Genomic DNA, 12,655 nt, shown 5'->3' with positions numbered 1-12,655 from the left:
AATTAATTTCATCTTCAGCAACAACGGCAAACATAACCATTGTTACTGGTTTTCAGTGAAGTATCATTCATCAAACATACAGTATAACAAGAATATATTGAGATAGACAGATACAGAAGATACACTGGTAATAGTCATCACATCCTGACATCCACCTCTTCTATCTCCAAGTAGGAGAATCACAACGTTGAGGTAGATTTTTTTGATATTTGTTGAAATCATATTCACTCTCAGATAGCCATCAATACGTAAAGCTGTCTGGGGGAAAATGAGAAAGAATCTGCAGTAGTAGGAGAATGGAAAAGGTTGCAATAGCATGCTATATAACTGCAACAGGTAAAACCTACCCTCTCCAAAGCTCTGTCCTCAAAACACACAGAACAATCACTGCCTGAAGCTGAGTGGAGGGACTCGCCTAACACCTAACATTATCATCATGAAGCCCATTGCTAATGCTGCTAAATTAATGTTGATGTGACTAGGAGAATAATATTGTTTGAGATAATATTTTTATAAAGTGATTTGGTTGGGTGGTGCTTTTGCTACGACTTGGAAAATTGAACAATGTAATTTGGCGACGCTTTGATGTCACTCCGTTCAAAATAAGTGGGCAGCATTTCGGGTGTTGCTCCACCCCTATGTGCAAGTTTCCATTTACATTTTAACACACATGTAAAACAGTGAAGGTCAACAATAAAAGTTAAAGGGATCTGGATGTTTCTGCCTGGTAATTCACCACAGATTCACTGCTCAGCCCTCTCACATACAACTGACATCTCTCTCTCCCCTGGCAGTCCAACAGCATACTGAATAAGATCTGCCTGGAACAGAGCGGCCCAATGGTGAACAAAACTCAAGTGAAAGGAGGCGGAGGAGGAGGTGGAGGAGCCACATATGTTTTCAAGGTAAGAACATGTTGTGGGAACAAGTAAGAATACTTAATCATAAATATAAACAGCCTAAATTCGTATTGGTACACTTCCACAAAGTCAGTGATTTAGTTGGATTGTGGTTAACCAATTATAATAATCAGGCGCTAATGATTATCATTTGTATATGTAGGTTGAAACACAGTAATTATAAGTGAAAGAATAACAGCTGTGTAGGAGGCTTAAAACTGGGTGTCAAACTCTGCTACCAAGGTGAGGTCATGTCACAGGTCATACACCTGAGTACAGCAAAGGAGTTCAAGGGGTTTCAAAATGTGCTGTTCAAGCTCTCTTTTTTGGACGGAAGCCATACCTCTGATGTGGAAATGAAGCCAAGCAACGATGCACCAAAACATAAAAACAGAAGAACAGAAAAATGGCAGCAGGTGCTCTGGACTGATGAGTCAAAATTTGAAATATTTGGCTGTAGCAGAGGAGAGCGGAACAATAATGACTCCTGCCTTGCAAGTTTGGGCCGCATCTCTGCAAATGGAGTGGGGGATTTGGTCAGGATTAATGGTGTCCTTAATGGTGAGAAATAGATACTTATCCACAATGCACTCCCATTAGACTTCTGATTGGCCCCAACGTCCTTCTGCAACAGGACAACCCTCAACAGACAGCCAGTGTTATTAAGAACTATCTTTAGCATAAAGAAGAATAAGGAGTTCTCAAAGTGATGATAAGGCCCACGCACACACAGTCCCTGATCGCAGCGTCATTGACTGTGTCTGGGATTACATGCAGAGACAGTGGGAATTAGGCAGCCTACTTCCACAGAGGAGATGTGGTTAGTTCTCCAAGATTTTTGAAACAACCTACTTGTCAAGTTCCTTCAAAACTGTGTGCAAGTGTACCTACAATAATTTATGATGTCTTGAAGGCAAAAAGGTGGTCACACTAAATGTTATACACTATTTTAGAGTTTTCTCCTGTCAGCGTACTCTGCATTTTTGATAAAACATAGACAATTGAAAATGTATATTTGTGAAAGCATTCTTATTTTACAGCATTTTCCACATTTGTCTAGATCGATAAACAGACGGATAAATCGATACTAGTATGACACATGAATTATTCAGCCCTAATAACATGTCAGGTCAATTCCTTCTAACTGCTCACCACTACTACTTCACTATTAAATGTAACACCTTGTATTATTTGCTGCCATAATCTGGTAGGTTCTGTGCTTGTATTAGATCATTTTATTTAAATACATTTAATAATTGTCCTTGCTAGAAACATGGGTCATTACACCATTGGATAGAAAAGGTTTATGTGGATGGATTTATATAAGGATAACTTCTGGAGCATTTTGTTTTGTGCCTTAGATATGCAACGTTTTGACTCATAGGTCCAATGCAATTTTCTGGCAGTTAATGAGGCTATGTAAGGAAATACTTCTTGTGTCCTGAACATCATTGAGATTAAATGTTAAGGTGAGCCACAGAAGAGTTTCAGAATTTAAATAGGGCCTCAGTGTTCCTAAGTTAGTGCTGAGCTCATACAAAGATAACTGGCTTCATATTTAGTGTTTAAAAAAAAAAAATCCATAATAATTTTATTTGCCATAATCATCTTTTACTTCTACACTTTATAATTATAACTGTGAACAATAATGGCCCAGGTGAACAAGGATGTGTACACCCCTCTCATCATTGCTGCTGGTGGAGGAGGCCGGGGCTACAGCAGCCAATCAGGATCACAGCTGGAGCAGATGGACTATGATCCCAGTCAGCCGGGACGCAATGGGAAGTCGAGCGCAGCAGGTACATCATTACACACTGCTTTGATGCATGTTAGGACCATTTGTATGTGTGTGTGTGTGTGTGTGTGTGTGTGCAGCTGATCAGTGCAGCACAGGGTGAAGTCACACACTCACTTTCACATATTGAGACATTATAAATGAGAGTAGATGACTAATACCTCATCACTCTGCTATAAAGCCAATGTGCCTTACCTTTTCAAACTATAGGAAAGACTGCGTTTCTTTTGTTCCTCTCTGTATGAGACCACAGTCACATGGCCTAATACTAAGCCTCACAGGTGCTCCACCTCTGTGTGTGTTGACCTACTCAGGATAATTCACATTTGGTCCTCTGTCCATGCCGGACAGAACTAACCATGTAATGTTGCAGCCACGTCAACTACAGGTTCTATAATTTACGTGCTAGGAGACAGCGAACGGCTCAGAGAAAAATGTTCACAAAGGTTTCAGGTTTACTTTGAAGGAAACTAGTGAATGAAAAATTCACTAGAGGTGGGGGTTGATGCTGGTTTGATCCAATGTGTTACTTGTTTATTGTTTGGTTTGTTTGTTTTTCAAATTGTACTACTCAAGCTTCAAAGGAGAATGAGGAAAATGGGTGGGGGTTAATTAATAAACTTTATTAGCTTTCACTTTAACCTCATTATACCAGTTTTCAGTTTTCTCCATTCTCTGCCCAAATCCTGTGTTGTTATCATTAATAGGGGGCTGTTATCCCTGAATATAATTGACAATGGGTGTATGTTTGTATGTATGTGAATATGTGCCACATGCATATTTTTCCAGTTCTCTGACCCACTTAAGTTATCTCTCTCTCTCTCTCTCCCCCTTTGCCTCTTCATTTCTTTCTTTCTCTTCCCCTTATAAACAAAGCACATGACCTCACATCAAATGCACTGTATGTCTGTTGACAGGTGGAGGCGGGGGTTGGAATGATAGTGCTCCTGTCAGTCAGGGCGGCAGACCACTGGTGCTGGGGGCCCAGGGAGGGCAGGCCTGTCAGAAGTTCTGGCAGACTCGTGGCGGCTTTGGTGGTGGCGGAGGTGGATGTATGTCAGGTGGGGGCGGTGGAGGCTACAGAGGTGAGTCCAAGAGGTTTTTCAATAGTGTCATGTTGTATAGTGTGTTTCATACTGAATGTAACAGGATGGCAGAATTTAGACGGATTTGTAATTGCTTTGAGTCAAGCTTCATTTATAGATCATTTAAAACATGTTGGAGCATTGCCACATGACTTGAACAACATATGGGCTGTTAAAGATTAATTTTTTTTCTTAATCATTAGTGCAATCATTTATTGTGATTAATTGCATGTTTATCACATTTAAAATAAAAACAAATTGGGAAATCTAAAAAAAATGAAGTCCATTTACCAGTGTGTCTTGATCACATGAATGCAAAGAACGAACCAACCAGCACATTAACATGTGAAATCAGTCTACAGTCATACAGGCAGAGTGATTATGTGACACAGATAAGCAACAGAATGATTTCTCACCGTCATTCACATTTGCACTTCCTGACTTAATGACTGATCTGCAGTCTTTGTTCTCAAAGTCACATTGTATTCCAGTTGCCTTTAGTTGCATATGCTAGACAATGATAATAAACAGTATGACACATACAGTTGTTCAGCTCTAATAACATGTCATGTCAATTCCCTCTAACTGCAGGTTAATCTGGACGAAGTAAAAAAATGATTCAACTCAATATTAAATGTGACACCTTACCATACACTGCTAGGTTGTGTGATTATTGTATTAGATACATTTGATGAAATAAATTTGCTTGAAAAGTCATACGATTGAGCATGAAACGAAATAAGGAAAAAGAAATGACACTGAAACAAATGGGGTGGTAAGCTAAATGCACAATAACTGTTTCTGTAGACTCCACTGTGTTAGTATGTACAGGGATGAAATGTGTGTAATATGTAATTGCCACATGGAGAAAATGTGAGGAGTAAATCTGACTGGGATTACAGCAGATTAACTGTAGCTACAGAAATTCACAGTCACACCATTTTCCTCCGATGATGTGTGGAATGCACTCTCAAATGTATTTTTCAAGTCCTACTAAATTTCCCCATGTGGGATTTAGTGCACTTTCCTGCTATCAGCTGGGAGAGGATTCAGCTCCCCTGCAACCCACATATAGCATATCAGTATATTCTTTGGTTGTATGGATGATTTGGTGTAAATACGGAGGATTTGTTCATGTTAAATTGGGTTCTGCTTAACCTCCTTGTTTCAAGGCGGTAACACCTCCATGAATGACAACGCCAAACATGATGGCGATGATGGCACATCTTTCCTCAATCCAGAAGGAGAGACCTTCCTCCACGCTCTGAAAGGTACTGTGAAATCAGTCAAGGCGTTTTTAATACCACTGCTCAGCAGGCAACAATACACTTGTGATTGCTTCTGTGGTGTTTGTAGGTGGGAGTTAATGTGTTTGTGTTTTACATTTTGATGGGAAAAGCACTTATTCGATTGACATTTTAAGTTTGTTTTAGTTGTGGTGTATATGCTTTGCCTTGTACAGCATAGTTTCAGATATAGATTTTTTCAAATGTATAGCAGATGTGGACAGTTGTAAGATGAAGGGTCAGAGACAGCTATAGAATTGACTTTATTTTATTTATTAGGTTTTCTCCAGTTCGATAGAATTTAGTGAAATTTCAGCTGTAGGGATGAGCCCTTCTTCACCTGAGACTACCTCTGTACTGAGAGATTAGAGAAAATGTGGGAAATGGCAAATCCACACTGAAGTGCTGTTTAAAATTGTTCTTTATTGGACTCACGTAAACTCACCCATCTCTGTCTCCCGTTGAACTTTATAAGAGGCGATGCTGTCTGGTGAGGCAGCCTCAGCCTTCATGTTAATCATCAGCCGTACTTCACTTCCTCTGGGAAAGACATTTAAAATGAATGTCGGCTGTAAATAAGAGAAATGTGGGATTTTTTTAACTGCACATTAGCCTCATTACTCTATGTTAACTTTACTTTTACAGCACCTTTCAAGTTGCATGGTGATTTACAGTAAAAACAAAAAAAAGTAAAGTAAATACCAACCAGGTCATAAAATATACAACAGGGACTTCCACAGCTCAGTGGGTCGGACTATAAGGCTTTCCTGAGCTCCACATTACAAGATACAACCAGGCCATAAACTGATGTTCTTTGTTCTGCAACAAGTGTCTAGAAGTAGTTTACTACCACCTGATTAAATTGTTGGGGAAATTTGACTGCAGTGCATGAGAAGAGAGAGAACATAGCATGATTTTTTTATGGCCTGAATTGCACAGAATATCACATTTTAGTATCTGTAATTTGACCACTTTAAAGTGTAGGGCTGTCACCATTCTCCAAATCCTCGATTTGATTTGATTTTCAATATTAAAGTCACGATCCGATATGATTCTCGATCTTTTTTCTCTCATTTTTAGACTTGTCTAGTTTAGTCTAGGATCATTGGTTTTATGTCATGATAAGTCATGGTGATAAAGTGAGTGATATAATGTCCATCATTTGTTTTCAATGTACCACACTAAGGCTTGATTGTAAAATGTATTTACTAATTTATTATATTATGTATTTGAATATATGAATGTAACAATAACCAGTCAATGGAAACTAACTGTAAAAAGAAGAGAAGTCATAGAGAGTCATGTAGCGAACGTTGTTGACGAAATGCAACACACAGTTGTTTTAGAGAAGCGGGAAGTGGTTTGAGTTCAGTCGATGTGTCGCCCGAATCAGCAGTTACGATTGTTACTATTGGCAGCAGCTTCGGGTTAGCGAGAGGAGGTAACATGGCTACAACCACAACACTTTTTTTCCCCTCTGGCACATCTGCAGGACGTCACACTGGGGTGTGGTTAAGTCCTCGATTCCATCTTTGCTTTTGAAGGCCGAGATCGTGATGTTGTTTCGATCGATATTTGATTTACAATTGAGATCGTGACACTCCTATTAAAGAGTATCATTAATTTAAAGGTCAGGTTTCAGGACATTAACACTAATGTTTTATACTGATGATGTAATCATACATATCTGAACATATCTGAACATACATATTTGAATTGCATCTGCATAGACAGTTCAGACAGTTCTCAAGATAAAAAAAAAAAACCAGGAGCTAATGCTAGAAAACCCCTATGTGTGTGTTGTTTGAAAGACTGAGGAAAGAAATTGTCTAAACCTAGAACTTGACACTCCTGGTCTTTCTTTCTGTCTGTACTTCGCCTCCCTCTTTCACTTTCTCTCCCCCACCTCTCCTTTTTCCTTCCACCCCAACCCGTCGAGGCAGATGGCCACACATTTTTGGGTCTGGTTCTGTCAGATTTCTTCCTGTTAAAAGGGAGTTTTTTTGTCTCGGCTGATGCCTAGTGTTTGCTCATTGTGGGAACTTTTGGGTTTCTCTTTTCTCCCTAATATTATTATATATATTTATATATATATTATATTATTTTATATAATATGGTCTGCCTTATTATGTACACAGCCTTGAGATAATGTATGTCATGATTTGGCGCTATACAAATAAAATTGAATTGAATTAATATTTATAAGGTAACATTTGCAATATTCCACTGAATATAGCCTGCTTTAAAAACTATCTGTAGGAAGTCATACAGATTGAAAACACAGTCATCCAATCATATTGCTGTCACTATTTGCTGGCCAGCACTGGAGCTGTATGAAAGATCAAATTAAGCTTAATGAAATGAAAAGTACGATTATGTCATTAAACAAAGGCTAGAAATAGTAGTAGAATTCAGTAGAGAGGCCATCATCACGGATAATTGCCATGACATTAGTGTATAGTCAGCATCTATACATACATAGTATACACGAGATATTTGTATACTTCCTTCAAAACCCTTCAAGTGTTTCTAGGCTAGACTTTTAAATGTGTGCTTCGATAAAGCTGATAACCGAAGGATGAGAAAAACAAATTCTGCAGATGAGTGCATTTGCTTTGCTTATGAAATGGTCCTTTCACAGCCGGCCCATAACTAATTCATGTTAGGCTGATTTGTCCCCACTTGCTATTGTTTACAATTAAGGGAATTGCTTTCTTTTTGAATCTAACTAAAGTAAAGAATGCTGTAAAATCCATCTGAAACATTACATGGCTCTTTGATCCATCGTGCCATGGAGTGCAGGAAGTCATCGAACACTGCAGAGACTGATTTACACAGCTCACAGCCATCCCTACAACATGATAAACAAGCTCCGACTCATTCCATCTCACATAACTTACTCCAGAGTCACTGTTGCACGTGAAATTAAATCACACTGGTGACAAAAACAGAAAGCCCATCTGGGGACAAGTTACACTGTAACAGAAAACCTGTGTAACCATAACTGTAATTATAATGCCATGTTCAATTCCCAGACTCTATCGGGAAATAGCACCTCCAATGCATTTCCCCTTTCTTATGATTTAAACCTTGAGTCTGTAATCTGTGTCTGAAGCTTTGATGAGATTCTCTCCATGATGAGATTGCCAATAGTAAGTAAATTTGCCTGGAAAACAAGAATGTAGTACAAGGCTACTACAGCCTCCCATCTCCTTGCTCGTCAAAGCCCCGCCCCCTTAAAACACATGAACACAAAGTGGATGTGAGTGTTGTGAGGACAACATTACTGACACTGATACACCAGTGAATTCGGAATTCTGGTGTGGAAAAAAGGCAATTGCTCTTATTTATTACAGTGAAGGCCTCTTGCACAGCAGCCATTTTGACAGGTCACAGTTGGAAAACCACAGGTGTAAATAGTCAAATATGGCTGAGTTACATTTGGCTTTCAGAGTTTCAGGATGTAAGCTGGTTCACTGTCACTGCCCTGACCTCCATGAAGTGAGCAGTGATCATTAATGTGATCAGTAACACGTGTCCAAGTGGCTGCTGTGCAAAGGGCACATTTGCATTGACTAACCAACTCTAAATTGTTGTCATTTTTCAAGACCACTTCATTGATTGGTGGCTATCAGGGTGTGGGAGAGGATTTCAAGAAATAGGATAAAAAGTGTTTGAGAAACAAATAATGGACAAAAACATAGAGGCTCACTATGTTCTTGACTGTGCTGTAAACCCACAACCACTCATCTGGCAGCAAATTCAACATTTACTTGTTTAAAATATATTTCATGAAGAGATATTCATTGATGATGTGGTTGTTTTCCAGTACATGGTAATTTACACGGTAATTTAAATCCAGCTTTAAGTTGTGTTCATTTAATAAAACTGTCTTATTGTTTTTTTTTTACTTCTGTGGTGCCACCTAATGTGTGCGTTTGTGTGTGCGCTGGTGCCCAAAGCTATGGAGGGCGATGGTGAGGTGATCATCCGACCGGTGCAGAACTGCAGCCACTGTGAGAGCGGTGAATGCCACGAGAGTGAGGACAGCATTGTCTGCTACTGTGACGATGAGCTCATCCTGGCACCAGACGGAGTGTCCTGCATCAACAGTACAGGTCAGACATACAGTACCGTGGTAGTAAAGTCAAAGTAATGAACAACCATAGTTCTGGCTATTCCACACACACACACACACACATGCAAAATGAATCTAATTTTGTAATATGTTGAGCTAAATGGCTTGTACCTGTAATAGACTATGACTCACTGGACAGATAATGAATAAATCTACAAAAGTAATTAAGCCTGGGAGGTTCTCTATTTTATTGAGTCTTTATCTGAGGAAACATATTTTTAATTAGTGCCTTAATCATGATAATTAATCCTTAGGATAAACTAGCATATTAATGATAATGGATTAACCTATAGCAGTATTAGCTGTGTGATTTTAGCTGTGTATCTGTGCTGCAGTCGGACTGAAATGTTTTATCTCATGTCAGAAACATTCCACCTGGGTACTCATGTGAGGAAATAAATTTAGAAAGCATCGTATAATGGGCTATAATGAAAGTTCATGCAGGTGTCTATGTTCATTAGACTACGTCAACCTTGACATGACTGCTGTGTCCTCTTGTGTTTGACTGACACATAGGATTGGAGGCAAACCCCGGCGTATCTAGAATTGCCTCTTCAATTATGATTTGTAATCTCAGAAGAATAATGAATATATCAATATAGATCTGAAATGAATTCATATGGCAGAATGTCTCTTCGTATTATGAAGCAAATAACAGAGCTATTACCACATCAATGATATCTTAATGACCTAGAGTGTCTCCTTGCCCCATGATTTACAAATGTGTTCTCCGTAATGACGAGCAGTGGGTAATTCTGCGATGCAAGCTTATAAAAGGTCACAGTCTCATTGTGGTCTGTCTCAAGTCAAGTGTAATGAGATCACCTCTCGCTATTGAAAAGGACTTGGCATTCACAAGCTGTCGCTGACGGAAAACTCTGTTGTATCATCGCTTTTACATCATCAATTAAGTTTGGGATTGCAGTAGAGAAGGGAATGTTGATGCTCCTCTGGGAAAGTTAACAAGTGTGCAACGCTGTTGTTTGTCCATGTCTTGCAGTGATGACCCCGCTGGCTCCTCAGCCGTCTCTCTCCCACCTGGCCCTGGGTCTGTCTGTCGGCACGTCAGCCCTCATCGCTGCACTGCTGCTGGCTGTGTCCGGGGTCATGATAAGTACGTGTCGTCACACATCAGTCAGCAGCTCTATGCTGTTATCTGGTTGTTAATGTTAGGAATGATAACTGCAGATTTTTCCAGAGGGTAACAGGATGAAAATTGACATATTGAGTTAGTGTTTCATTTTATAAGTGACCTTAGAAGCCCATACATCTGTCCAACAGTACTCCATATACTATAATGTCCAGTACCCTACCACTACATCTTAAATCCTGTGCGTGCATGAACACATGATTTATTATAGCCCTCCACCACCTCAGCTGACATCCTCTAACCCGCAGTATATTTGACTCTAATAAGTGCTCATATGTTCATGGGTGAGTGGGTGGCTAGGAGGTAGGTTGTAAAAGACCATATAAACATAAATATCAGCTGTGAATGTAAAAGTGTTGATTAAAGTCCATTAAAGTCCCTGTCAATTGCTCAGTAGAACAAGTCTCTCAAAATGAGATAAAAACAACAACCTTCAATCATGTTCAGAATGGTCCTGGTTCACTTTTCCACTTTGACTTCAAGTAAGGCTGATCAGATAATCATTGAAATTGCAACTTAAACAAACACAATTACCAAAATGTAAAACATCTCATTGTTGCATTAGAAAATAGTTTGTATTACGATGGTGTCATTTGATAATCCATCTTGTTCTTAAACTATGAAATAGTAAACATTAAACTAAAACTAGTCGCAATATCTGTCAATATCTGGATTTTTTATGTTTAGCCCCAACTTCATATGAGTCTTAGTTGAGGCCAATAACTGTTTCTGCTTTAATGTTGATGTGATTTCTATCCATCTTCCTTTGTGACGTGTTTGAAATAACATGAGATCATGGTCATGAGATGATTAAATGGACAAGAGAGAAAGTTCACTGAGAGCACATTTTAACACAGACTCCAATACAAATCTTCAGCATAAGAATTAAAGTATAAAAGAATTATATATGATTACACTTCCTGAGTAACTTGTGCCTGCACGCTTTGAAGCCACGTCATGCAGACATATGCACTCATTGAGCCATCATTGACTTCACACACAGCCAGACTTCCATCTACACACTCCTGCGCACACAAACACAAACACATACACACCAGGAGATGAGGTGTGACTCCCTCTGTGATGAATGAAACACACTAATGACGGATGGTTGCTAAACCTGCAGCTGACAGCACTCATACATTAGACAGCTCTTGGTAAATAAATAACTTCACTGCACACGCGTTACAGCACGCACGCATAAATAAACACACAACCACTTGTCACGGAGAGTGTGGGTGTGGTTTGTCATACAGTGAGTTATTTTGCATACATGCATTCAAATGAATTAGGAAAGTTGTCACTTTTGTCCTTGGTAAGACTTATTTAGATGTTGAGGGTGTAATTCTGAAATCCTACATCTGAATATGTATGAATATGAGTTCATTTGGTGGTTTTTTTAGCAATCCATTTCAACAATAAGGTATTTTCAGTGGAGGAATGAAACGTGTGCGTCTTCTCCCCAGTGTATAGGCGCAAACATACAGAGCTGCAGTCCATTCAGCTAGAGCTGCAGAGTCCAGACTGCAAGCTCAGTAAGCTGCGGGCGTCCACCATCATGACTGACTACAACCCCAACTACTGCTTCGCCGGCAAAACGGTCTCAGTCAGTGACCTAAAGGAAGTGCCGCGACGCAACATCTCCCTCACCAGGTAACAGCATCAGGTTCCCACAAACTGTGGCAGGGTTTGGGTTTCGCGCACCTGTGGTAACACACAGATTTGTTGAGTCATCTACATAATTGAAAACAAACATGGCAACATCCACACATTTTGAAATATGCTGAACTCCTTGATTGAACACAGTGGGCGAAGTATCAGCTTTTAATAAAGGCTGAAATATGTTGCAAGTGTAAAATCTCAGTGTGTATGGGTGCACTGCAGTGATCTGAGCAGCTCTCCTGAAATTTTAATGCATCTTTCATGTGTTTAGAGCTCACCAGTTGATCATTCTGCCTCTTAGTCTTTGTGATACACTCCTTTTCTCGTGGACCCATGAATATTGTCTGGCAGCTGGAGCTTTGTTAGTCATGAATCAAATGAAACCGCTGATGTCACAGGTCACTGTTGCACACGTTGACATGTGCAGGTTGACAGGAACAGCTTTTGTGGACTGAAAAATGTGAAGAGCTGTAGAATACTAACGAGCATCACTGCAGCATCACTTACCTCCTGCTCCTCATTTCCTGTGTGTCTGTGTTCAGCTCCACAGAACGTTATTCTCTTAACACAGACACTCTGGTTGATTCTAATGTCTCGAGGGTGGAAATGTCGTCTTAAACATTGGTCCTGTTTAGGTCTC

General features: G+C 39.6%; 1 protein-coding gene across 4 annotated transcripts in view; it reads left to right on the top strand.

Moving 5' to 3' along the window:
- The window catches only part of alk (ALK receptor tyrosine kinase), a 350,840-nt gene that overhangs the window by 324,605 nt on the left and 13,580 nt on the right, over window positions 1-12,655 (top strand). For all 4 annotated transcript variants that reach the window (XM_058615374.1, XM_058615376.1, XM_058615375.1 and 1 more), the window contains exons 14-20: window positions 795-905; window positions 2,557-2,698; window positions 3,612-3,779; window positions 4,952-5,050; window positions 9,028-9,183; window positions 10,204-10,317; window positions 11,820-12,006. In XM_058615374.1, coding sequence (XP_058471357.1) covers window positions 795-905; window positions 2,557-2,698; window positions 3,612-3,779; window positions 4,952-5,050; window positions 9,028-9,183; window positions 10,204-10,317; window positions 11,820-12,006 — 977 coding nt within the window. The remainder of the gene's footprint in view (window positions 1-794; window positions 906-2,556; window positions 2,699-3,611; window positions 3,780-4,951; window positions 5,051-9,027; window positions 9,184-10,203; window positions 10,318-11,819; window positions 12,007-12,655) is intronic.

This window comes from Solea solea, chromosome 18, assembly GCF_958295425.1.
Source record: "Solea solea chromosome 18, fSolSol10.1, whole genome shotgun sequence".
NCBI classification, from domain to species: Eukaryota; Metazoa; Chordata; class Actinopteri; order Pleuronectiformes; family Soleidae; genus Solea; species Solea solea.
The sequence above is the reverse complement of the archived record's forward strand: the minus strand, read 5'-3'. Positions and strand labels throughout refer to the sequence as shown.